This window comes from Hippoglossus stenolepis, chromosome 9 (genome assembly GCF_022539355.2).
Source record: "Hippoglossus stenolepis isolate QCI-W04-F060 chromosome 9, HSTE1.2, whole genome shotgun sequence".
Taxonomy (NCBI): domain Eukaryota; kingdom Metazoa; phylum Chordata; class Actinopteri; order Pleuronectiformes; family Pleuronectidae; genus Hippoglossus; species Hippoglossus stenolepis.
The window spans coordinates 21,890,589-21,915,022 of record NC_061491.1 but is presented as its reverse complement, the minus strand read 5'-3'; the positions used below and the strand labels follow the sequence as shown (position 1 = coordinate 21,915,022).

The 24,434-nt window shown below is 40.9% G+C and overlaps 1 protein-coding gene across 1 annotated transcript; it reads right to left on the bottom strand.

Moving 5' to 3' along the window:
• Nucleotides 1-758: 758 nt before the first annotated feature.
• On the bottom strand, nt 759-23,196 carry zgc:63587 (uncharacterized protein LOC393431 homolog). The gene is made up of 12 exons (XM_035165081.2): nt 23,052-23,196; nt 17,357-17,419; nt 16,826-16,925; nt 16,650-16,736; nt 16,049-16,172; nt 15,432-15,566; nt 14,888-15,005; nt 5,713-5,814; nt 5,331-5,476; nt 5,073-5,156; nt 4,927-4,984; nt 759-2,452 (listed from the first exon to the last, which is right to left on the bottom strand). Exons 2-12 carry the CDS (start codon nt 17,372-17,374, stop codon nt 2,387-2,389), a joined length of 1,038 nt encoding a protein of 345 aa, XP_035020972.1. The 5' UTR covers nt 17,375-17,419; nt 23,052-23,196; the 3' UTR covers nt 759-2,386.
• Between the last annotated feature and the right edge of the window lie 1,238 nt (nt 23,197-24,434).

Here is a 24,434-nt window from a genome sequence, read left to right as displayed (position 1 = left end):
ACAACTTGGTGGATGTGGGTCAGAGAACTTTTTACTGATTCCCCACACACCAAGGCATATTCAGGGGACTCATATCGACGAGTGTGTGCATTTTGGTGCAGTCTGGTTGAGTGTAAGGGGACTTTTGTGTAGAGGTATGCGCTCCACTGAGTTGTTTTGTGGGGTTTCTACTTTTCTAGTTTTTCCACAAAGCCGGTGCAGCGTTTCAAGGGACTGTGTCGCCCCGCCCAAAAGAAACACATGACACCTAACCACTATTTTAGCATTCAAATTATAAGCAAAGTGCAAACTGTAATAGTAAAAGGCAGTAAAACCCCACCACCAGCCCAGGCACATTACAGTTACACGTTTTGACTTAAAGCAAACATGTCAAATTGTGATTCTGGTAGAAAGTTAGTGACGTGGAGCCTCGGTAATATGTCATCAACCATGGTGTCGTTACAGTAAAGAGCAGATCACAGACTTTACAGATGTTCTCACAAAGATGTCGTTGCTTTTTGAAAAGGCTTTGTAATAAAACCCTGATGCTGAGATGATATTGTGGTGATTTCAGCTGCTCAACACGAGAGAACATGAATAAAAACATCTTGAATTTCTCTTCATTTAAATTGTGCTGTTCTCGCCAAGCTTCAAGTTTACACACAGTAAAAATCTTTCCCACAGAAATACATGTAAACAGCTAATTGATAAATATTTATCTCTAAATGTCAAGATAAAAACATCAGAAACAAATGTGCTCACAAGTCTGATGAGCCGAAGTAAATAAACCACAAGTCACTATGTGCCATTTATTGCACTGAAGATACTGGTCCATTTTCTATTGTACATTAAACATGGAATTTATTAATAAAAAACAAATAATATCTGCTAAACTCTAATATTTAGATTCTTTGAAGAGGACAACAAGGAAGATTTCAGCAAGAAAGATGTGAACTTTGTTTTCTTTCTATCAGACGAACCTGATAAAAACAAATTAACTGACAGTACCTGAAGCTTTTTTTCTCTAAACACATTTTTATTGCAGAGAGAAATGTAAAAAATGTTGACATTTAAAAAAACAAGACTTTACTGACATTTGATTAAGAAATAATAATTGTGTTTTCTACGTGAGTACAACAGACAAATATGCATGAGAGCAAAATACAGAAACAAAATAATGCTGATGGAACGTCCACGACGGTTTGATGGCACCGCTGGAGAACAGTCAGAAGGCTGGAGGGAGTCTACACGAATAGCAGTTAAATATTATAGTAGTGGATATTTAAATGGGAGAAGCTACACACAGTATTATTAAGAACTGCACATGTAGTGTACAAATGTTACTAAACCAAATACACAATAAACCACTGGACTTGTTTGATTAGTTTTAAGTCTGTGGTTTGGCACCGACGTTAAGATCGTTGATGATAAATAAAAAAAATATTAACAACATGGCACTTTAATTTAATTATGCATGATCCTACAGAATGGTGGTTTCTCTGTGTCACGGAGTGTAAATTTGTTTAACAGCTTTTCAAACTAAAAGACAAACATTCACCTCAAATTGAATGTCTCTAAAAAAAATAAAGGTTTCCAATCTAAGGCAACTACATGCAAATATTTTGCCCAGAAACCCGGACACTAGAGGATTCCTCGTTCTAAACATGGACAGTTTACCTCGTTCACAACCACGCTTACATTTCACTGTGGTGATATTTAAAAGGCTTCGCGTGATGAGACTGAAGCCAACACGTTCTGACAGTTTGAAACCGTTCAAAGATGGATTCTCAAAGACTCACAATCCAATAAAAAGCATGATAAGTAAACTGTTTTTCACTTTTAAGTTAAAAAATGTTCAAAATAGACTTATAATGAAAGCAAAATACTTGGAAAATGTGTCAACTGAGACTTCGACTTAAACAAAATGCAGGATTATTGCATATTTGTTTGTAAACAGTCTCCTCTCTTCATACCGTTGTCACTGGCAGCTCTGTGGATCACGATTAAGGTCAACAACTAAATGATGAATAAATGTCAATGTTGTCAAGTAATCAAATATTATTGAGGTCGTACTTTTGAAAAGTGAGTCTTGAGGTTTTGAAAACAAATTAAAAATAGAAAAAAATACGGTGAACTTGTGAACACCTGATGGATGTTTGGAGGGAAGATGATGATGATGATTGGGTGTGCAGATGAAGATGATGTGATCCTGGGCTCCTGGTGGGTCTGCAGGGGGCCACAGGCAGTGACGGATTCAGAGGAGGACTGTGTGTGTGTGTGTGTGTGTGTGTGTGTGTGTGTGTGTGTGTGTGTGTGTGTGTGTGTGTGTGTGTGTGTGTGTGTGTGTGTGTGTGTGTGTGTGCTTATTAAGATCACTGTGCTTTCTTCTCTGCTCCTTTCGAACTTTTCACTCGTCAGATTTCATCTTCATCTGCGCCTGCATCTGAGTGATCATCTCCTGCATGCGTCTCAGCTACAAGAAAGAAGAAAAACAAGGTTCCGTGTTTATTTCTTCGCTCAGTGTTTTGTTGCTTTAATGGCTGATGAGTAATGAGAACTTGAACCAGCTGGAAACAGCTCAGCCCAGTAAACTTTATATGTGGTGAAAATATAGAAGTAGGCAGATCGTTCCAGGGAAAATTCCTTTGCTGGGAGGAGACTTGTTTCATGTCTCTAATAAACAGAAGATCTCCCAGAATACAAACATAATCAAGATTAATCGGGTTCATAAAGCCAACTCAGCGGTAATGATGTCAGATTAAATCAAGTCTGACTAATTTAATTTATATGATATATATATATATATATATTTTTTTTAATTTATATTTTCATACCTTTGCATATAAATTTCATAAGACAGAATTTACAGGATTCAACTTAACAGGAAGCTTTTATATTTGAAAGCCATCACAGGTCAGACTAATAAACAATAACGTTGCTCTCTATGATGTCTACTGCCATCTTGTGGCTCCAGATATAAATGCACACGGGTCATTTGAGGTACTTATTATACTCAATTAAACTATTTACCCCGTTTTTCACATGGTTTTATGTGTTTGCATGAACATTTTGTAATTTGCCATTAATTACAGAGACATTAACCCATAAGACAGTGAGACAGGACATTTAACGGTTTGATTTCCTGAGAACAATACTATCTCTTTTTTAACTAAACGATTATAATCTTAATGGCTGGAAAAATGTATGAATATCAATTTAAAACCAATGAAACTGTTTTTAGACTCTAGTCTTTCATAATTTTTAATGTATCAATGACTTCTTAACATCTGACCAGAAAACAGCAGCTGAAAATTGGCCTCTTCACCAAATCTGGCACCGTTTGATTATTAATGTGCAGAGTTCCTAAATATTTACAGAGTTTTATTTTGTCTGTAATTTACATGTACACAGAAAGACAGATTCGACATAATGACAGGTTCAGCTGACCTGCTGTGAACTGACACTGAACAGTCTGTGTTTTCCCTTTCATTAATTATTTCCTTTGTAGGAAATCGTTTGTAAACTAGGGACTTTCAGAATAAAACGTGACGTCATTCTGCGCAGGTCTAAGTGGCAGTAATATTTCCTCCTACTCAAGACCTTGATAAAAACAAATGGACCACTGTCTCTGCAGCCTTGTGTTTTGGGATCCTCACATTACTGAGGTCATTCCCACCATAAAAACTGGGCCAGGACATCCAGGCAGGAAGTGATGGCGTTTCCTGCCTGGGCACAGTGTTTACAAACAGCTCCTCCGCACCCTGCCCACTCACTACGGTGAGCTGCAGCAGCAACACAAACAGGGCAATCAAAAGCAATCAGGAAGCTGGTTATTGCCCAATGACGTGCAGGGTCCATGACCCAACAGGAAAGCAATGCATATGGAAGATAGTGCAGTGAAAGAGACCATAAGCAAACTGAAGAATGTAAAGCTTGCCTGGATTGACCTTGACGTTTTTAGATGCATTGAACAAAGAAAAAAATGCAAACGCAAAAATGGGTCACACGTTGAATAAATGCTTGTATCGTCATTATCGCCCATATTTTAACTTTTTGAGATATTTTACCTGTGAAAATATACATGTAGCTGATGCTAATTATGATTTTACTTGTAATACAATCTTTTATCTGATTACTTTCAATGGCAGAGATGTACATTTGTTCCGTGTAAATCCATAACTTTAACAAAAACCTGCGCAGATGTGTGTTTCAGACACATCAGCTATAAGAGCAGGTTTTAAGTTTCTTTGTGTTGATTCTGATATCTCACTAAATGAACAGAAACCAATGAGTCTCTGAAAGGTAAATAAATAATTGTATTCTTATTGACAGCACTGGGCTCACTCTGATAAGCATGTACTCTCTAGTAAGACTGAGTTGTTAAAACAGCAGCCAGGTCCAATCCAGCACAGGCAGGAACTTTGCTATTTCATTCCCAGTCTATGTCCCTTTCTTTCCCTGTTTCTATCCAGTGTTGAAATCATAATAAAGGCAAAATGCCAGAAAAATATACTTAAAATAATTACAGTGCCTCTTGCATGAATTGGGAACCGGTTGTCAGAGATGTAAGTGGTTTTTACTGGGCTGATTGAACGATAGCACCAGTATGTTCCTGTTGCCTTGTACAAAACACAGGGAAAAAGTGATTTGTGTACTAAACTAACTCAAAGTGACGCAGCTTCATGCAGCTTGGCTCTTCTTACACAGAACAATTGAAGAACTGTAGATTTTATCCCTCATTTCTTACAGTAGTGTTTGCATTAAGAAGGGAGCACCTGGTATAAGGGGAATTGATTATAGTGACCAATAACTCCCTTAACATTCTTATGGCAAGTGAGAACTTCAATAATACCAAGTTTAAAAATCCAAACCTATCATTTTGTATGTTTTAAACCTCTGTTTTTGCAGCTTTTCAAAAATTTAGATGAGGTGTGTGGGAGTTCTTACCTCGGCCTCTTTCTGTAGCAGGATCTGGTCCTTATCCATCACCTCCTCATCCGCAGCCCTGCAGGAAAAAACATGAAATATTATTAACTTTGCTTAAATCATGACCAGATCATCTGCCGTTTCCCTGATATAGATTCACATCTCACCTGCCCGTTCTCTTCAGCCTCTCGGAGCGGAAGTTCTCGTAGTGCAGATCCTGAGTCACCTCCTGCAGGTCTTGCATGTGGGTCCTGCAACACACAGACACGCAATCCTATCCTCACACACTAGAAGGCAGTATAGATCTGTTTCTCCAGCAAACCTTTAAAACCAGTTTAATGAGCAAGAAGTTCAGGAGGTTTCAGAAGACTTCCCTTCAGATTACCCTTTTGCTGAAGCAGTTTTATCACTAAGGGGTTACTCACACAAGCATGGTGCGTAGTTTGAGGAAGTCATTGTGCTCAGGGTTCTCCACTTCAACCACTCCCCAGGGATAGAGACGACCACGGATCTTCTTCCCCTTCACCTCAATCAGCTGATTGGAGCCGATCACAGCAAAGGGAATGCTCGCCTGGGGAAGGAAGATAAAGGTCAAAGGATCCCCAGAGAGAAACAAAGTCAGATGGAAAGAGATGTGGAAAACAAAGGGGTCAGAGAAAGTCAGACAGAAACACATACAGAGAAAAAGAAAGGTGTCAGAGAGGAAGAAAGGATGAATGGGGAGAGAATGGTATCCATCACTACACCAGAAAAGATGTCTGACGTAGCCCTTGAGCAGCTGACATCAGCTGTGTGCCCCTCCCTCACCTTCAGGACTCTTGTCTGCTCCTTGAACTCCTCGTCCTCGTCGGAGTCTGCGTCAGGCAGCTGATAGATTCTGATCCCGTGCTCGGCGATCTCATCCAGGATCTGAGAAATGGAAACAAGAGAGACATGAAGGGTGAGGGAGGCGGTGTTGTGACCTCATCACAGACTCCATGACATGTCCCACTGAACGAGGAAAACTCGAGTCCTGAACCCTGTTCTCAGTCCAGATTCCAACAGTCTAGAGACAAACGATCAGTAAACCATTTAACTTAAAAACTGTAACAGTAAAACATTGTCACTGTCATTACCACTAAGGTCTATTTTCCTTCTAAAAGTCTCTGTTTGTAACTTTAATTCTGTGTATGGTAGATGCTCATAAAGTATTTCATTTCCTGGGGTTTTTTTCTGCCTTTGATCGATAGCGAAAATGGAGAGACAAGAAATGTGTTGGAGAGAAACGAGGATTGAGGTGTAGTAAATCTTCTGGCCGGCTGGGAATCAAACCAGGGACCTGCGGTACGACCACGTGGCGTGCGCTCTAACAGCTATCATGTGGGCCCCTGTATTCTGTTTTCACAAAGTTCTATATCCACTATGTGCATCTGCTTTAATTCCGACATGTCAGAGACGTCTGTAATTTATCTAAATACTGTGTATACTCGTAAAATGGGTGCATTCGCTGTAACCTGTGTCATACGGACAAAATGACAGCTGCCGCTCTGACCCATAAACAGAAAGTAAGATGGCCCAACAGACTAATGGCAGGGTGTGAGTGAGTACCTGTTGTTGCAGCAACACGTTTAATTAAAGCACCCCACGGAGGAAAGAGGGGTGAGACAGAGAAGGTTAGACAGGTGAAAAATAATAACGGCCTGTGTGTGTGTAGGTGTGTGTGAGTGTGTGTAGGTGTGTGTGTATGTTCTGAAATAGTTCTAAAACAGTCAGAAGCAGAGTTCTCACCCTGCTTCCCTCGCAGGCCGACCGGTGAAGAAACAAGTTAAAACAAAGGAGCTTTCTTCACTGCGACCCTCAGGGACAGATGTCAGTATTTATTATTCTAAACATCAAAGCTGCATTTTTCTTTTGTGCTCTCCAGAGCAGACTTTTTAAATCCACAATGCAGTCTTGTGTAATGCAGCCCAAAAATGTCAAATGTTGTTTTCCTGACTTTTTGGGGACTTTCATGTACTGTAGTGCATAATAGGACAGTGTTGAGTCAGCCAGGAGCCTGGGAAGTGAGCGCAGGTTTTCCTACAGAGCACAGCTCCTGTTTGAGCCCTTGTTATGGCTGCTGCTTGTTTTCTCAGTGAGCTCTGTGCGAAGTGTGTGTGAGATAGTGTGTCTGCCGTGGAGAGTCGGGTATTGTTGTGGGGCAGGTCTAAAAACAAACAGGCTTCGCAGGACTAACAGGAGAACGTGACCTAAGACCAGACCCTCTTTTTCCTTCATTTGCTCAAACACAATTTACAGATCCCTCTAACATGGGGGCTGGATAAACATCACTGTGGCGGGGCAGAGCGCGGAGAATTTTGGGAAGTTGTATGAAAATAAACACATGAGATACAATGGCAGGAAAAAACTAAGCAAACAACAAATCTAGTCGCACATGAAGATAAGACTGATAAATTCAGATAAAATGCAATGAAACAGGAAAAACCTAAATGGAAGGACACTGAGAAATCAGTTAAATGAACAACTAACTGGATTGGCCCTCAGCAGAGCGGATACCAGAGCAAAGGCCCAAAGTCCCCTTACATTTGATGAAGCCCCAAAATTGCACAGATTCATACATATCAGTTCTCTTAATGTGCCTGATTTTCTCTCATAACTATTGTAGTGTGGTCGCCCCACATACTGAGGCTTGAGTCATCCTGTGCTGCCGCAGGTTTGGTTCCGACCTGGCCCTTTGATTCCCCACTTTATCTCCGCATTACACACTTTCACTGACCTATCAATAAAGGTGAAATGCACAAAAAACATCTTTAGAGAAATTACTCATGACTTGTTCCATGGGTTATCGATGAAAATATTAAAAACCACCTCTCACCAAAGTAATCCTGGAACTGCCCCTTTTTACTTTATTTGTTGTTTTTCTTGGCTCATGTCTCATCCTTACACCAAGTTGTGTATAAATCTGTTTAGTAGTTTTTGAGTAATTCTGCTGACAAACAATCGAGCCGACAATCAAAAGAAAACCGGACACGTTTGAAAATATAACCTTGTAAGCGTAGCTAACTGAGAGAGCAGTAACATATTTCAAATTACTATTAAACATCCAGAAACATCATCTGGTCATTGCACAGATATGAGTCTGTCTGCCATCATCTGTTTCCAGACCTAACTAAGCCAAAAGCTTCAAAATGGCTGTTTACCTGAAGTACTCTGTTCGGTAACGTGTGCTTAGTACGGCCTGACACCTATAATCAAGACCTCTCAGGGATCATCCCATGTCAAAATCACTGCCTGCTTCAAATCCCTGTTGTCTCCTTCTGATTTACTGTACACAATGTAAGCCTCAATCCCTAATGTAACACTGGCCTCTCCTCCTCCTTGTAGTTGTGTGTTTTTGTTGGCACAGAGATGCTGGCAGTGGGGGCCATTTTGACTTTATGATCATCCTGTCGGGCTATAATACCTCCCCCCTACCCCCACCCCTCCCTGTGCTGTTATGGTTGGCCATGCAGGGTCCACTCAGGGCTGTCAGGGCGGCGGACAAACAATGCCACACAACACTCTGCCTCAGTATTAATTAGAAAAGGAAGCCTGAGATTTATCGGCTTATGTTTCTGGCTCACATCGTCGGGTTCGAAACATTGTTTGTGGAAATGTTTCGTCATGTTGGCCAGTTACGGTGAGTGTGAGGGCGGAGGCTGATGCCGTCCAGTAAGAAAATGGGTTAGGAGTGAGATCAGGTGAATCATGTCAGACGTGTGATTCCAGTGAAAAGTCGGACTGATTCTTTTCCAGGAATAGCTGTATTAAACATACCGTGGTGGTTATGTGCAGCCCAAATATAGCATACATGTGGTTCTATACATAGATATAATTACACATGGTGAAGTCATGGGGGACATGGCTAAGCAGATTTTCTCTACAGTTGCACCATAACCTCAAATCATAATGTAGCGGGCTGCAAACCCATCATTACAGGGATCAACCGTTTCATCGCGTCAACCTGCCGAGCGAACAATATTTTCAGGATTTGTTCATTCTCACAAGCGAACCCACAAAAATATGAATGACTCAAACACCTGCTAAGCACCGAGAAATTAATGTTCGACAAACAACATTGCAAGAAAACAAATAGCCGCCCAAGAAAAAAGCATAGGGACAAAAGGAGGGGATTGTGGTGAACACGTGCACAAACACACACACAGTCGCAATTACACAGTGACAGCTGAGGACAGAGCGGACCAAAACTGTAACCGCGAACAATAGTTGGAAGTAGAAACATGTACCAGAACAGTCATAGGAAATCAACAATGCAGTGTGAGAGAGAAAAAAAACATCTACAAAACAAAACAATCCAACTGCACCTAATCAACTCCGATTGAGAAGAGCAGGGATGGGGGACGCAGGGGGACGCAGGGGGACACAGGGGGACGCAGGGGGACGCAGGGGGACAGGGGGGCGAGAGCAGCGGCCCTTTTACGTAACGTTTATGTAACCTCACTGCTGCCTGCCAGCTTCTGCAGAACGGCCAGGGGACTGAAACGGTGCATCGCTGCAATTAGAAGTAGTAATTCTGATTAGCTTTCAGTCAGTTTTAAACCTTGTTCCATACTGAGAAAACACCTTAAGGGGCAGGGGCCCTCTTTTTCCAAGACTGCAGAGTTTATTATTAAAGGAAAATTGACCACGGTGAGCATTAAGTCCTTTTTCCTGAGCGCTCTCTGTCCTTTTATGAGATTCCTGTAGGTCAAACTGTGTCTCCAATCCAGTGGATAAAAAGTGATTACTCTGTCCTCTTTCATGTCCTTACTTTGATGCAGAATTGTTCTACAGTGGAAAGAGCTAAAATGAGATGTGATGCAACCACAGAATTTAAGCAGCTGCATAAAACCACCCAAACTAACTTCCAGAGAGTTTAGCATGCAGCATTGTCCACGTGACCAATAGCGTCCCACTTCCTAAAATAAGAAAAATAATCTGTAGAAGAACACAACTCTAGTTACAATATGGATTCCCCACAATGTTTTATACAAAAGATCACCTCAGGTCAACATAATAAAAATTACACTTGTGAATTTATCTGTAAGTCAATACTGTAGTGCCAAGCCAATAAACTATGTGAAATATGAGTTCTGGACAAGCAGGAATATGGCCTCACATCCCACATGAAATCCAATCCCTTTAGAAGAGAGATATATCATCCTCTCCCGTTGTAAATCTAGGTCCTGAATGGTAGAAAGCATTTAAAGCTTCAAGCGCAGGCTGCTTTCTTTCACTCTCACAGTGGGAAACGATTGGAAAGTTGCTCCACCATCATCTATCAACAAAACATTTACATGCATTTTCAACTAACTCCTGCCTGCAGGGAGTCTGAGGGGGTCAGAGAGCCCCAGCAATACCTAATTTAAGGGGGTTGGCAGGATTTACACCTCCTACACGATCGAACACACACACACACACACACACACACACACACACACTCTCATATGCTTGGTGAATTGGTATCATCTGGTGCCAGGAGAAGAAAAAAGTGTTTCGGTGTTGAGTGTGCAGAGTTTTGTTGCTTCAGGAGGACAATGGAGAGGTCAAAAATATGCTCCCATCTTCAGCCACTGTGACGTCCACAGAGTCTACAGAGCGACTCCCTCTGGCTGCTCAGATACAATCTTCTACTAAAAGAACCAATACACATAAGCGGCACATGGAAAAATCAATCATTTTTTGTTTAGAGGATTAAAGATACTTGGATACATGTACGGGAATTCCAGGTCTATCTGCCAGTGGACGATCCTGACTGGAACAGCAGAGGAAGTCCCACAACCATAGCAACGAGAAGGCATCATATGAGTAACGCTGATCAACACACTCACAGCCACATATGAACACACACCCACACTGCTATTGTCTCGGCTAAGTATTAGAACAGTTAAGACCACCCACCTCTCCCACTGATCAAAAAGCATGGAGAGGAACAATCGGGCTATTCATGTAATCTTGTGTTTAAGTACGATTTAGAAGGGGACAGTGCGAGTTTAAGATTTTTTCATCCACACACACCACGTTTTGTGACTTGAGCTGGCAATCAAAAGGGTCTCAACGGTAAACCCAACAGCTAAAAGTGACTCATTAGCAGCGAGGCAAAAGTCCAGAAACCATAGCTACAGGTCGGTCTCCAAACAAGGACCCCCCCCCCTGTTTTCACAGTGTAGTGGGAGCCGATGATTGTGTGTAATAGAGCTGCTTGTTCTATGAGGCAAAAATATTTGTTGTTTTAAAATCTGCAGGGACTTGGAGCATGCCCTGGCACAATGACTGCTGGGGGGGCAGAAAAATAAATATGTCCGCGTGTTTGAAACACAGGCAGGAAAAGCACAAGCTGACCAGGGACTCATACACATTACACACAAACACACACACACACAGGAGCAGTGAGGGAGAACTGAGGTAATGACCGTCAACACCTTTACTCATGGGGCACCAGTGGAGACATGTACAAAGAAAAAATGAATATCAAGCTCACATATCATTAATCCGTCGCCTCTACCTGCCTTATCATTTCCTGTCCTTGCCCAACAGATCCGACCACAGACTTTTACCCTCTGTTTACCTTCCTTGTTAAAACTGCTTCGCTTTCTGTTAATTCCATTTAAGAAAACCTGGTGACAATACTGGGCAGTTCGAGCAGTCCAGTCCACGGATAATGTGTCCCAGTGGGGTCGTAGAGAGCTGGTTCACACAGCGGGAATGTGGTGGAGCGGCTGGGGGAGACAACAGCCAGTCAGACAATGAGGGGAAAACATGACAGGGCCTCGGCCAGGGGTGAAATATGGCCGCTGAGGAGACAAACATAGGGGACGTATGGGGCTGTGGATGGGAGACGGTGAGCAGAGATGGATGCGGAAAGACAACAGAAGAAGGGAGAAGAGATTCAGAAGATGGAGGGAAGCAACAAGAGATGTGGGGAGGAGGTTCAGACGGAACACAGAAGGGAGTGGAGGGAAGAAAAGGGTCTGGACTATTGTCTGCTGCCTGGTGCGAGAACAGAGGAGGAGCTGGGTTCTCCAGCCCTTACTGACCTCTGGCTTAAAAGAACAGCCTGCAAACTTTTCATCAGAATTAAGGCGTATTACACTGCTTTAAATGCAGCTGTTTTACTGCTGATCATTTTAAAAACCACACAGCAGGGTTTTAGATGTTTGAAGATGCTTTTTCCCACTTGTAGGCTGTGGCTATTTGTTATTGATGCATTTCACCGGCATGAGAAAAATTAACATGGGTTAACTAAGTTGTAGTAAGAAAATCTCACATCGGAAAATGTACTTTTACCCAAACCAAAAGATATGATTTGATTTGATTGTTGTAGTTATAGAATTATTTGAAAAAAACAACTCTTTAGTTCAGACAACAGCAATAATGTTTACCTGCTTCCATTGGGATTCTAGTATAAACCAGCTGCATATTGTCATCTATGTTCAAACTGAGATACAAAACAAAAATCTAAAGCAATTTGAGAGTAAAGCCTCACACAGGATATGACTGAAAGGTCCCAGACTGAGAGGATCAGCCCTTCAATATACCCTCCTCGGGGCATTTAATGAGCCGGTGACTACAGAGACCCTGGTGAAGGAAATTGGCATTAGAGAAAATTAAAAAAGAGGACACTAAGAGGCAGAGGAAGAAAGTAAGAGGTAGCTGAGTGAGGCGCTGCCAGCAGAGGAAGGTCTGGGGGATAAAGAAAGCAGAACTAAGGGGATGAAGGCTGAACGGTGTCCTGTAGAGCCTGAGCCATACGGGACAGCAGGTTCTATCTAGTTAGTGGAACAGTCTTCACACTTTGCAGGAAACTTTTATTGTTCTGTAAAAGCTGTTTCCCCCTTAATAATAAGACAAAAGACTGGACGAGCCCTGAGAGGAGGGGGGGGACCTATTTACTGGGAGACAAATGGCTTAAAACGGTGAGAAAGTAACCTACAAAAAACAAACTGTTGAAAACTATGGGAGAAACACAGGGGGATATCAATCATGCTTTCTGGCAGGTTCTTGGCTGCTCTGACCTCAAAGGAAGGCCTGGTGCCTCAGTGCACTGTACGAGACTGAATGGCAGGAATCAGGCACGTACACCTAAGAGCCACTTCAGTTAATCTGATCGAACCAACGAATACTAAAGACAGATACATTTGTTCTCCTGAGAGACACTTAACAAGACGAATGGGGATTATAACTATGTTAACATGTAAAAATAAATAACTGGGATAAATCAATTCTGAATGTACCTGAATAGTAAAGTAAATATTTTAATGTCACACCTCTCTCCTATCTGTACTAGATTACTGTTAAAAACTAAAAATATCCATAAATAAATTGCACGGTATTTGAAATACACTGACAGACATGTTAATCCTCACAGAGGCTCCGTTGCAGGATACTTATTTTAACAAATTGAGATGAAGATAAAAGTTGTGTGTGCCAAGAATGTGACTAAGAAAGCAATTGCAGGAATAATATACACTCCTGAGGGGACAGTGCCATTCCTAAATGTGGGGGCAGATTGCTCAATTAACCCTCTGTATTTCCTGACAATAATTGTTTGTCCAGGAACTCATTAAATACAGTCAAACTAAATTCAAACAAGTCTTTGAATGTGCATCAGTACTTCTAGAAATTCAAAATGTAGTTCAAAAATAATCATGTCTTCTTCCCAGAGAGAATTTTATGGAAAATGTACGTGTATGTGTGTGTGTGTGTCCATTTTGTTGAAGTCGGCAGCTAATTGCTTCTTGGTGTACACTGGGAAATGTCTGTTAAGGGTACACTTAGCAGTGCACGTGATAAACTCTGCTGGACAGATAGTGTTGTGGACAGTTCGGCAGCAAAGAAGTCAGATCAGAGTGATACTGTTGCAGTGTCTTCCGCTGCCACACTGTAATTTCCCACTCTGCTGTTATTGGCTACACATTTACAGTATATGATGTCCAACAATAATCTGAATGAAAAGCAAAACATGGACAGATTTAAACAAAAAGTGTGCCAAAAGTCCAATCAACACAGCTGACCTGCTTGCACGCTGCCAGCTGGATCAAACAGCCAACAGGCTTGGGGGTTTTCTATAGTTTGGGGAGGGGGTCAGCACTGGCAGGAAACATGGTTTTTGTTCATCTTAAGTGCCAAAGGAACACTCACACAAGGTTTGAGGAAGGTCAAAACACAAAACAACACTACAGAGTACAATTAAACTGGTAGGTCCTCTTAAGGTCACCGCAGCGGAGGAATTTCAACTTTCACGGTGGTTAAAATACAGGCTTAATCACTGAGCTCTCAGCTTTTGATACTGTGACATCCTGTTGTCTTTGGAAATACAAGAAGAAAGGTGTGTTTGTAAAACCTTAAACTGTGACCCCTCATTTTGCTAAAATGCTGCATCAGCCATTTTAAGTATTCTGGCTGTTGACTGCTTTGAACAAAACAGACTTCCAGAGCTGGACTCCAGTGAGTCGACCCGCCCGAGCCGGCCAGACCACCAGCTCCGAGAGCTGAATGAGAGGCAGGTGGGAGGTCCGGGCATGTAGGAGCAGGTGGGGAGACAGTCTGACTTCCAATTAAAAAACACAGTGGAGTCGGCTGAGATGAAAAAGTAATTTGCAACTTAAGCCCCACACACCACCCACATACTTCTGACCTAGGACATGATGCAAATAATGGTAACTCTTATTATTGGCTATCAGAGAATAAACATGATCTTCCTGATTGGTCTGGTTTCCAGACTTACAGTGACGACACAACAAGAGCACAACTAAATGATACTCATAGATACTCATGTCAGGAACAGTAGGAAGCTTAGGGGTGTGCACGTGCAGACAGGCAGACACTTGGCTTTTCCATTTTCTAATGGCTAAACCATAGACATAAAAAAAAAAATCTAAATGTCTAATCTAGGGGAAAGTTTATTATGGTATACTGTATCCAGGAAAAAGGGGACAGCTGTGCATGTGTACATCCAACTCACCCTCCTCTTCAGGCGATCCCTCTCCCTCAGTGTCAGTGTGTCAGCCTTGGCGATGACTGGAACGATGTTGACTTTGCTGTGGATGGCCTTCATGAACTCCACATCCAGCGGCTTTAGACTGGAAAAGAAAAGAAAAAAAAGAAGAGAAGAAGAGACAGCAAAAAAGAAACCATCAGAGAGGTCAATTGGATTATGTACTGAGGGAGCACTGAGAGACAGAGGTTGAAAGGTCAAATGTATATGTGTAGCTAGGGAACAAAGTTCATCGAAACACACTTCTCTTCATTACAAGTGAAAATTAATGCACTAAACAGCAGCTTTACTTGCATGTAACAGCTACCTTATTTTGACAGAGATTTTGCCTTGGTATCTGCTTGGTGTTATCGTGTGATCATTGTAATATATTCTACAGCACAATGTGAACGATCTAAATATACTTCCCAGTCTTTTTATTACAGGTAATTTTGGAAGTACTGCTGTAGATATGACAAACTCAATTGGGAAGAATACAAGTGTGTGTGTGTGGATATCTTTGTTTGTTTACCCGTGTCCAAATGGAGATATGAAGTAGAAGCAGCAGTGCACCCTGTTATCCACAATGTGTCTTCGGTTCAGTCCGCTCTCGTCATGGAGGTACCGTTCAAACTGATTGTCAATGTACTGGATGATGGTCTTGAAGCTGACGTCAGAGGCGAACAAGATGAGAAATGGATAGAAGCCTCATTAGTCACACGAAATTACCACAAAGACACTGTTGTACCATAAATCTTCAGTTATGTACTCTTCTAGCATAGCGTATAGTGTAAAAATACAGCAACACCAGGTCCATCCACAGGAAATAGAGCTTCGACAGGGAGGCCACATTGACAGCGCTGGCATGAGGATACCAGACAAGCAAACACACACGTGGGCGCAAACACACACGTGGGCGTAAACACACACACACACACACACACACACACACACACACACACACACACACACACACACACTTGAAGGAAATCTAAACATAGAGCATGCAGAGGAAGAAGATGTAGGAAGAGGAGTCTAAGATGAAACTTAAGAAAGGGAGTATGAGGTCAAGAGAGAAGAATGAGTCTCCACACTGGACAGGAAGCACGTCCCAAGTTATTATCACTCCTCCACAGTACACAAACACACCAGTCCTGGCTGTTGATGGCGTCGCCGTATCCAGGGGTGTCGACCACAGTGAGACGAAGCTTCACTCCCCTCTCCTCAATCTCAACGGTCGATGCTTCAATCTGCACCGTCCTCTCAATCTTCTCTGTGGAGCCCAGGAACAATAATAATCACAATCTCTCAACTTTATTAATGACTGCAGGGAAATTGCTCAAGAAAAGGGAAGGAAGTAAAAGTATGATTAAATGATCCACTGTCCAATGGCTGAGTCAACACAACTAGAACACAACACAACTACAAAATAGTAACAATAATACATAATATATATATATATATATATAAATCATGGGTTTTTGACACCTAAAAAGGACTACATGTTTTCTTATCTGTACATACTGACCCGGGGGGGCACGGATAATTGTTTTCAAGCCAGAACAAGTCCTAATCTAAGTCAAGTCATAAGAAGGGCAGGGTCATATTTTGAGACTAAAGCATTCCCAGCATTCCTCTTGAAGCACTGCTCTGCTGGAGACATTGCAGCAGACATTTCTGTATTATTACAGTGTGTGTTTTTGTGCACGTTCATGTATGTGTGTGTGTGTGTGTGTACTGGGGAGTGTACCTGCGGCACCGGGGATGTAGCGTTCAGGGTAGAGATCAGTGAGAAACAGGCTGTTTATAAGTGTCGATTTGCCCAAACCAGACTCCCCTGAAAACCAAAGAGAATGACAAATAAAGCTCTATTCTCAAAAGAACACTAGCTGAAGTCTCCATTATAAGAAAAGAGTGGTCACTCACCTACAACCATTAGGGTAAATTCAAAGCCTTTCTTCACAGATTTTCTGTGAACTTGGTTTGGAAGGTTGGCAAAACCTACATAACCTGTCGCATCTGGGAACTGCAGAAGATAGAAGGATATTGTTAAAAATAAAGTTCAGGAACAAGTAATGACTGAGTAAAAAAGGGACAGCATTTATGTCATTTAATATCATCTTCTATATTTCACAGTGTCTTTAACTCAGTAAATCTACTAACCAACTCTCTCCTGACATTTTCCATCAGTTTATGAGGGAAAGTGTGTTTGTAAAGGTGAAGTGAGATTGATGATGATGCATATCATTGAGAAATTGAAACAGGCAATAAAGCCAAGCTATGAAACACTAGCATTTATACAGGATATCCTCCCTGGATGCCTGTGTAAGTGTGTGTGCATGAGATTACAAGTACCATGAGTCTTAATCACCACGGCTTTACCAGAACCCTCTTGTTCACTCTGTCGATGTTTCATACTTTCGCAATTACTTCATGCAATTTCATCTTGTTACTTACTTTCCCTTTCTCAGACATCGTTACTGTTTACTGGACGTCTGACGAGCTTACTGGTAAAAACACCTAGAAGGAAAATAAAAACTGCTTCAGCAAATCACTTCTTCCAGGAATCCTGATGAAATCATTTCTCAAGAGGTCACTTTAAAGGTAACTGTTAAAATAGGCATTTAATCCGACTCTCAGGAAAATTCTTGTCAGCAATACTTGAGAACTTCATACAACTTTCACATACAGTAGATTAGTAATGGGTAAAAATCGCTAAAAATCAATTACAGTATTTAACAAAAATAAAACCCAACCAACCCAATTAACATTGTCTCTTTGTTTACATCATAATATTTCCCAACCATACAGTCAGCAATCAGATAGGCAAAAGACCCACAGTTAATTATCCATTACTAATCTTCCTTAATATTATCCTATATTATATAATAGAGCACAGCTCCTCCTCAGGATATTTATGTTGTAAACTGTGACTTGAACAACTCTGCACATCGAGTCCACGTTAATTCAGGCCGATGACGACACTGTTCTGCAATACTATCATATGGAAGGAGCAGAGATTAAGAGCTCTGGGCAACAGGTTTGTTCCTATACACCATTTAAACTGTCGCAGCCTAGAGAACCCCCTGCTCCTGCCCAAATCTACGACCCTGAGCAGACGACAGAGCAACAAGCTCGCTTGATAAATTAGCTACATAATGACTGAGCAGGAAGAACAGGCTCCATTTTATCACCAACACACTGGCCCTTGACAGGTGGAGTGTGATAAGCATTAGAAAGAGGCAGGCTGCAGTGTGCTGCCAAACGGAGATGCACTCTGGTTACGTAATGGTAAAAAAGGCGGCATGGGAACCCGAACTGACCTCGCTCATTTGGGGAACCATTTCACACTGTTAAATTCATTAGGCAGTAGTCGGGGGGCCCTCTGTATCTACATGAAAGAGGCCAGAGATCTCTCATACTGACAGGGTAGTTTCATCGAGCCCACAAGTGGAACAATGGCTGTTTATCCCTCTGGTTCCTGAAGCCTTTCCTATACAGAGCAGCTCAGCTGGGGAGGAGGGAGAACACGTGCCTCACCCCTGACCACATTCAGGACTGGCCACAAGCAGGACAGCGAGGGGAGACACCAGCCGAAGGGATAACCCAATGAAATATAATTGTTATATATAATGGTTTTAATATTATTTTTGATAAAAGTAGAAATATATATCTGTAAAAGTGTATAATGAAATGAATAATGAAAACAAGACTACGAGTCTATGGTCAAGCTATGTTTGGCAGCTTAAATATTTGTCATGTTCATCATCTTCCACCACTTTTTTGACCTGATGATGAAACTAAATGAAAAGTCCAAGCAGCGCCAAAGTTATTAAAATGTATTCTTAGGAGAACTTTGATGTATAGACAGAATATCATGGCAATCCATCCAACATATGTCGGGGTAAATCTAAAATATCAGCCTTACAGTCATGATAGAGAAAACCAAAGTCATGAATCTGGGGAGCATGAATCTCTTTACAGAATAATGTGCTGCGCTAATGTATCTATTGAGTGTTAACATATTTCACTAGATAAATAAAAACTTGGACCTGCTCTTGGTGTGAGAGGAAAAGTCACCAAAGTCATTAAGATGAATCTTCCGGTCACCATGGATATCTCTATCACCTTTCATAGAAATCCATTCAATAGTTTTTCAGACTTTTAACTGTAAAACAAGTCCGACCTGAAACAAAGTGATGGATTGACCAACCAACCAGCATTTCGATCCTCTGAGCCACAACATTGGTTTCAGTCCTGAAACACGACAAAAAATGTGTTTTCATTGTTAATGAACATCTAAGTTAATGTAACGGCCCACACAAGCTTATCCGTGTGTATCACACACACATACACACCCTTCTATTCTTTGACCGGCTCTGTGGGAACCAGCATTAGTCCAGCAGCAGATTAATTAAAACGTTCAAATATCGCAGTTGTAATATCACAAAGACAACACAACAGGACAGACAGGCGGGAGGCACACTTCAATAATACTCTCTTAATAATGGCCATTTAACCGGCCAGGCTGCTGAGCTGCTTACACACACATACACACGTCTATCAACAGGCCAGACATGGGGGAGATTAAGCTGTTTGAGCCAAAAGGGAAAAATGCCACCTTAGTAAAGCCAAAGTTGTTGGCATGTAAGGCATTTACAGTTGATTTATTGGCTGGAGTGAAGCCATGAAGGGGGCAGCAGTATGAGCAGAACTATTCACCTTCCTGACAGGCAGTGTCAAGGATCCGAACACCCACCCTCCGTGGATTAAGAACTTTCTGTTCTTATTGGAAACACTGAAGCAATAATTTCACACCATGGAGATTTTGTTAACTCAGTGGCATCACAACAATTATGGTAATTTACTGGCAAGTGATCATGGCAACAAGGACCCTGGAGCTACTCAGCATAATAAAGTGATGTTTGGCCCATGTAAAATACACAGACATAAACAACAATACCCATTGATATGGGGCCTTGGCTGTAATTATGTCGCCCTTGGAGACCAAAGGCAGTAGCAATAGTCAACAGTAATAAATATATTATGCTGGTGTTAAAGTCGTGCTTTTAAAAACACTTACAATTATGAGACCATAGAGAGGAGGAAAAAAGCCACAATAGGCGGAATAAAAAAGCCTTTCAAACAGGAGGAAAGCAGCCAGCTCACACAGAGTTTAAAGCACAGGATGTAACATTAATGATAATGGGCACAGGAAAGGAAATGACTAAAAACATAGAATAGAAACAATTTGTTATTCTATCCCAGCTGCTGTTTGGTACAATGGACTTTAGGTGGAAAAGGTTAAATGATTAAATGTGAAACTAAAACTGAAAGTCAGGTAAAATTTATAGGTTTGGTCAAAAGGTAATTATTGCCAACCAACGGAGAAGTATATGTGTATATATACTGTATATACACATGTATATATGTACACACATAGATACATATATCAATATTGTAGGCAAATTTAAATCAGTTAGCAAGAGTGAGCTGAACTGATTTACAGCAATATTGAAACATTTGCATCAATGTGATGATGTACTTTAACTTTTAATTTATTTACTTTATTGTATATCATACATCACTAGATACAGTTATACGTTTTTACTCATTGGGTTTTCCGTGAAAACAATTTGTTTTTTCTCACAATACCTTATTCAAATAAAATTATATTTGCTCAAGACTAAGTTCATATTATCCAACCCCAAGGCTGATAACAGTCATGATTCAGTAATGTAGAAAATGAAATGTAGAGATACAACTAAAAGATCTCAATAGTTAGATCACACAAAGAGTCATTTGATTTTTACAACATTCAGAAAACTGTAAAAAACACTATCACACTATCCTCAAGCACAAGGTGGCACCTATCAATTGTCCTTTTTTTGTCCAGCTATGTTGTAAAAACCCCAAACTATGAATTGACTTTAATGTAAGGCCATTAAAAGTATTAAATTAGAAGTTTATCTCATTAAAAGATTGATAATTTACTTAAAATAAATAAAACAAAATAACTTAAACAACGAAGTGGTCATTAAAAAAGTTGATAAAATTCAAATTTGATCAACACCAATTGAACAATTTCAGCTTAAAAAAAAAAAAAAGTGTTAGTTGCATACCTAAACTGAAGACTAGCCCCATTGACAGCCAGAAATATTCACAGAATTTACGTGACCGACTGCAGCATAGAGTGGAGCGAAAATAACTCAACTTTCAAAAAGACCGTTTTCCTGTTAACACAATAAAACGAGGGATCAAAGTTATTTCTAATGTGCGTTTCTTCCTCCGGTTTTTCCACATATAGTTTCGTGAATAAAGATGTCTTGCTGTGTAAAATCATTCAAGCCTTTGGCACAATAGCGCACGTCCACTTGGGTTTGTCGACGTGAATCAAGTTTTGTTTTTCCATTCACACCCCAGTGAAAAACGGGAGGAAACATCCCCTTGTGGTTTACAGTGTCAGACAAATGTCTTCCCCAGCGCTTCTGTGCCGTGCCAGTGTTTGTGGGAAGAGGTCGCAGGAAGGGGAAAGGTCAGAGAGGGGTGAAGGTGCTGGATCAGAGGCATGGGGCGTCTTTCAGTACCGAGAGAGGTTGTCCTTCTGATATCAAATTCATCTGTGAAATAAAAAGGGAAACTGCTGGCCGGAGATTACAGCTCACCCAGTCAACCATGGTGCCCATAATGTTCACATCCCAGCGAGAAAGGAAGTGAAATATGTGCGTTTTCACTGAACACAAGCAAAGATTGATGATAATTCTTCAATGGTGGCCCTCCGCCACAGACACATCATTGAAATACTTTATTGTTTCCCAGTGTTATTGTGAAGTTGTCCAAACACCAAATTCATTTTGCGCAAATATGCCTTTCAACCAAAGGTCAGGAACTGATCGATGATAGAAAGTTATTCCAGAGGCCAGGAATGTTTCACAAGAGGACTAAACAGGAAATTCGTGAAAGTTCATGTTTAGAATGGTTGTTCTCATGCAGATTCGATACGAAACGGGTTTGGGAATATGGGGGCCCAGTGAAGTCCGATGAGAACATGAACTGAGACAATGAGGCAACAGAAACTTAAAGGGATAGTTCACCCAAAAATGAAAATTCACTCATTGTCTACTCAGCACTATGCCGATGGAGGGGGTGGGTGTTTGAGTCCACAAAACACTTTTTGGAGTTTCAGGGGTAAACAGCATTGCAGCCAAATCCAATACAATTGAAGTTAATGGTGACCACTTCTTCAAACGTAAAAAGAACTAAGTATAAAAGGCCGTAAGCCCAAACATTCAAAATCGACCTGAAACAGCGTCATTTACACAAAGTTTGTAGCCTAAATGTCTGGCTAAAAACATGGTGTAAATTAAATAGTTTCGCGTCGGATTTGAACGTCGGGGCTTACGCACACTTGTATGACACCACAGGAGCAGCATGGAGGCATTTTATGTTCTTTTCTGTTGTTTTTTACGTTTGAAATAGTGGTAACCAGTTACTGCAATTGTATTGGATTTGGATGCAACGCTGTTTACCCCTGAAACCCCAAAAGTGTTTTGTGGACTCACACACTTCACCCACACCTCCATCGGCACAGTGCTGAGTAGATAATGAGTGGATTTTCATTTTTGGGTGAACTATCCCTTTAAGTGTTTAAAAAGTACTGGATTTATGATCATGGATTTGAATATGTGAAGAGGAGGAGCCCTTCACTCGTCTAACTGTGTCAGACATGTACAAATAATGAGCTTCAGTCCCACTTGGTGTGTGTGTAACGTGTGTGTGTGTGTAACGTGTGTGTGGAGGCCTGTGGATCTGCTCCACCACACCCAGTCTGTCTGTCACTGAGTTTACCACAACAACAACTGGGACAATGACATTAAACTTTGCACCATCAGTTACGCGCCATAGTTCCTTTCGAAGAACATCCATTTCCTCTATGAAACGTGTTTTTTTTTTTAATAGACGGAGTGAGAGAGAAACTCAGCTCTGGGAAGTTGACATGTCAAAACTTTAGCAGGCAGCAGTTGTTACCGCGCCTGGTGTCCTGTTGCCAGCTCGGCTCCGGAGAATCTTCCTCCTCCGGCTCCGACTGAACCTCACAGCTCCGTCACAAACACACACGACAACATGGAGTAACCAGCGGACAGTGTCTTACCTCAGCGGAATTGTTCTTAATCAACAGGAGCTTTTTTTTTTTTGGACTCTCGCCGCCGTCCCAGCCCAGGAAGGGAAACCCGGAAACCGCTCCCGAGCGTCCGCCCCTCGTCCGCGAAGCTTCTCGTCGCCAACGGCCGTCGAGCTGCGCCACCGACGCCATTACGGCTCAACGACAGGTGCCCATGAGCCGTAGAGACACATTGATTGTCAGATCCAACATGGCTGTTGAAGTGTTTCAGTTTCTTTCACGCACTCCTCTCTGCCCGCCAACTTCATGGAAAACCTTATATAGTAATTGACTGAAGTAAGCAGGATGCACATTTTTAAGGTATTTTACCAGAATATATTCTTTTTATTTTGAATTTTCTATTCCTCTTTTCAGTGGGACTGTAGCTGACTTGTTATTCCTATATTGAGAGATTGTGCATTATCTCAGATATATAACAGTCTATATAAGCACAACTCAATAAATAAGTCAATTATAGTCCATAGAAATCAATCAGCTGATAATTGTTCTCGATGAAGAACGTTCAGTTGTTCCAGTTTCTCAAATATGACCATTTACAGCTTTTCCTTTGGACGAAAGTTGAAGATTGGACAACTTAAACTAGCTATAACCCCAAATCCCTGCATTTCTCAACATCTGAGTGATAATAAACTAATTATATCAAATCTAATAGTGATTGATATTTTAAGTATATTTTCCTGATTTTACTTACATGCTTTTACGTGAGTGGCATCTTTGAATTGTAATGGTGTAATTTTACACTGTGGTATTGATGCTTTTATTTAAAGCATCTAAATACTATAAGTTTAATGAACTGTATTATTAAAACAGGAAAACTCCAGCTGCCAATCCTAAATTGGAGAGTGAACAAAGTGAAAAAATACATTTCGTATTGGTTCACAATGTCGAATTATGTATTGTTATGTTTTGATATCGACCATATGCCCAAAATATGTCCATAAACCATATAAATTCACAGAATGTGTTACAATCTGAAATCCAATGGTGGAAAATGTAAGTTAACTGTAAATTTAAACACATTTATTTTTTAGGGGTCATGACAAATCATTATTCTACTGTGGGTGGTGCATCACTGCCCACCCTACGAAAAAATATTAAAACACAAATAAATACATATACACAAGAACATAATATAAAAGTTAGATAATAAATAATAAACACAAAAAACATTCATTATCACACAATCCTTGCTATGAATTCAAAACTAAACCAAATGAATAATCAAAGCAAACACGCATTTGTATTGAAACAAAAACTTTTTTGTGTCATCATACAACTTTTGTAACTAATGTGTGATGTAAATTTGGTCAAATCAAAGCGACCATTCTTCTTGTCACCTTTTTCTAAGAGACT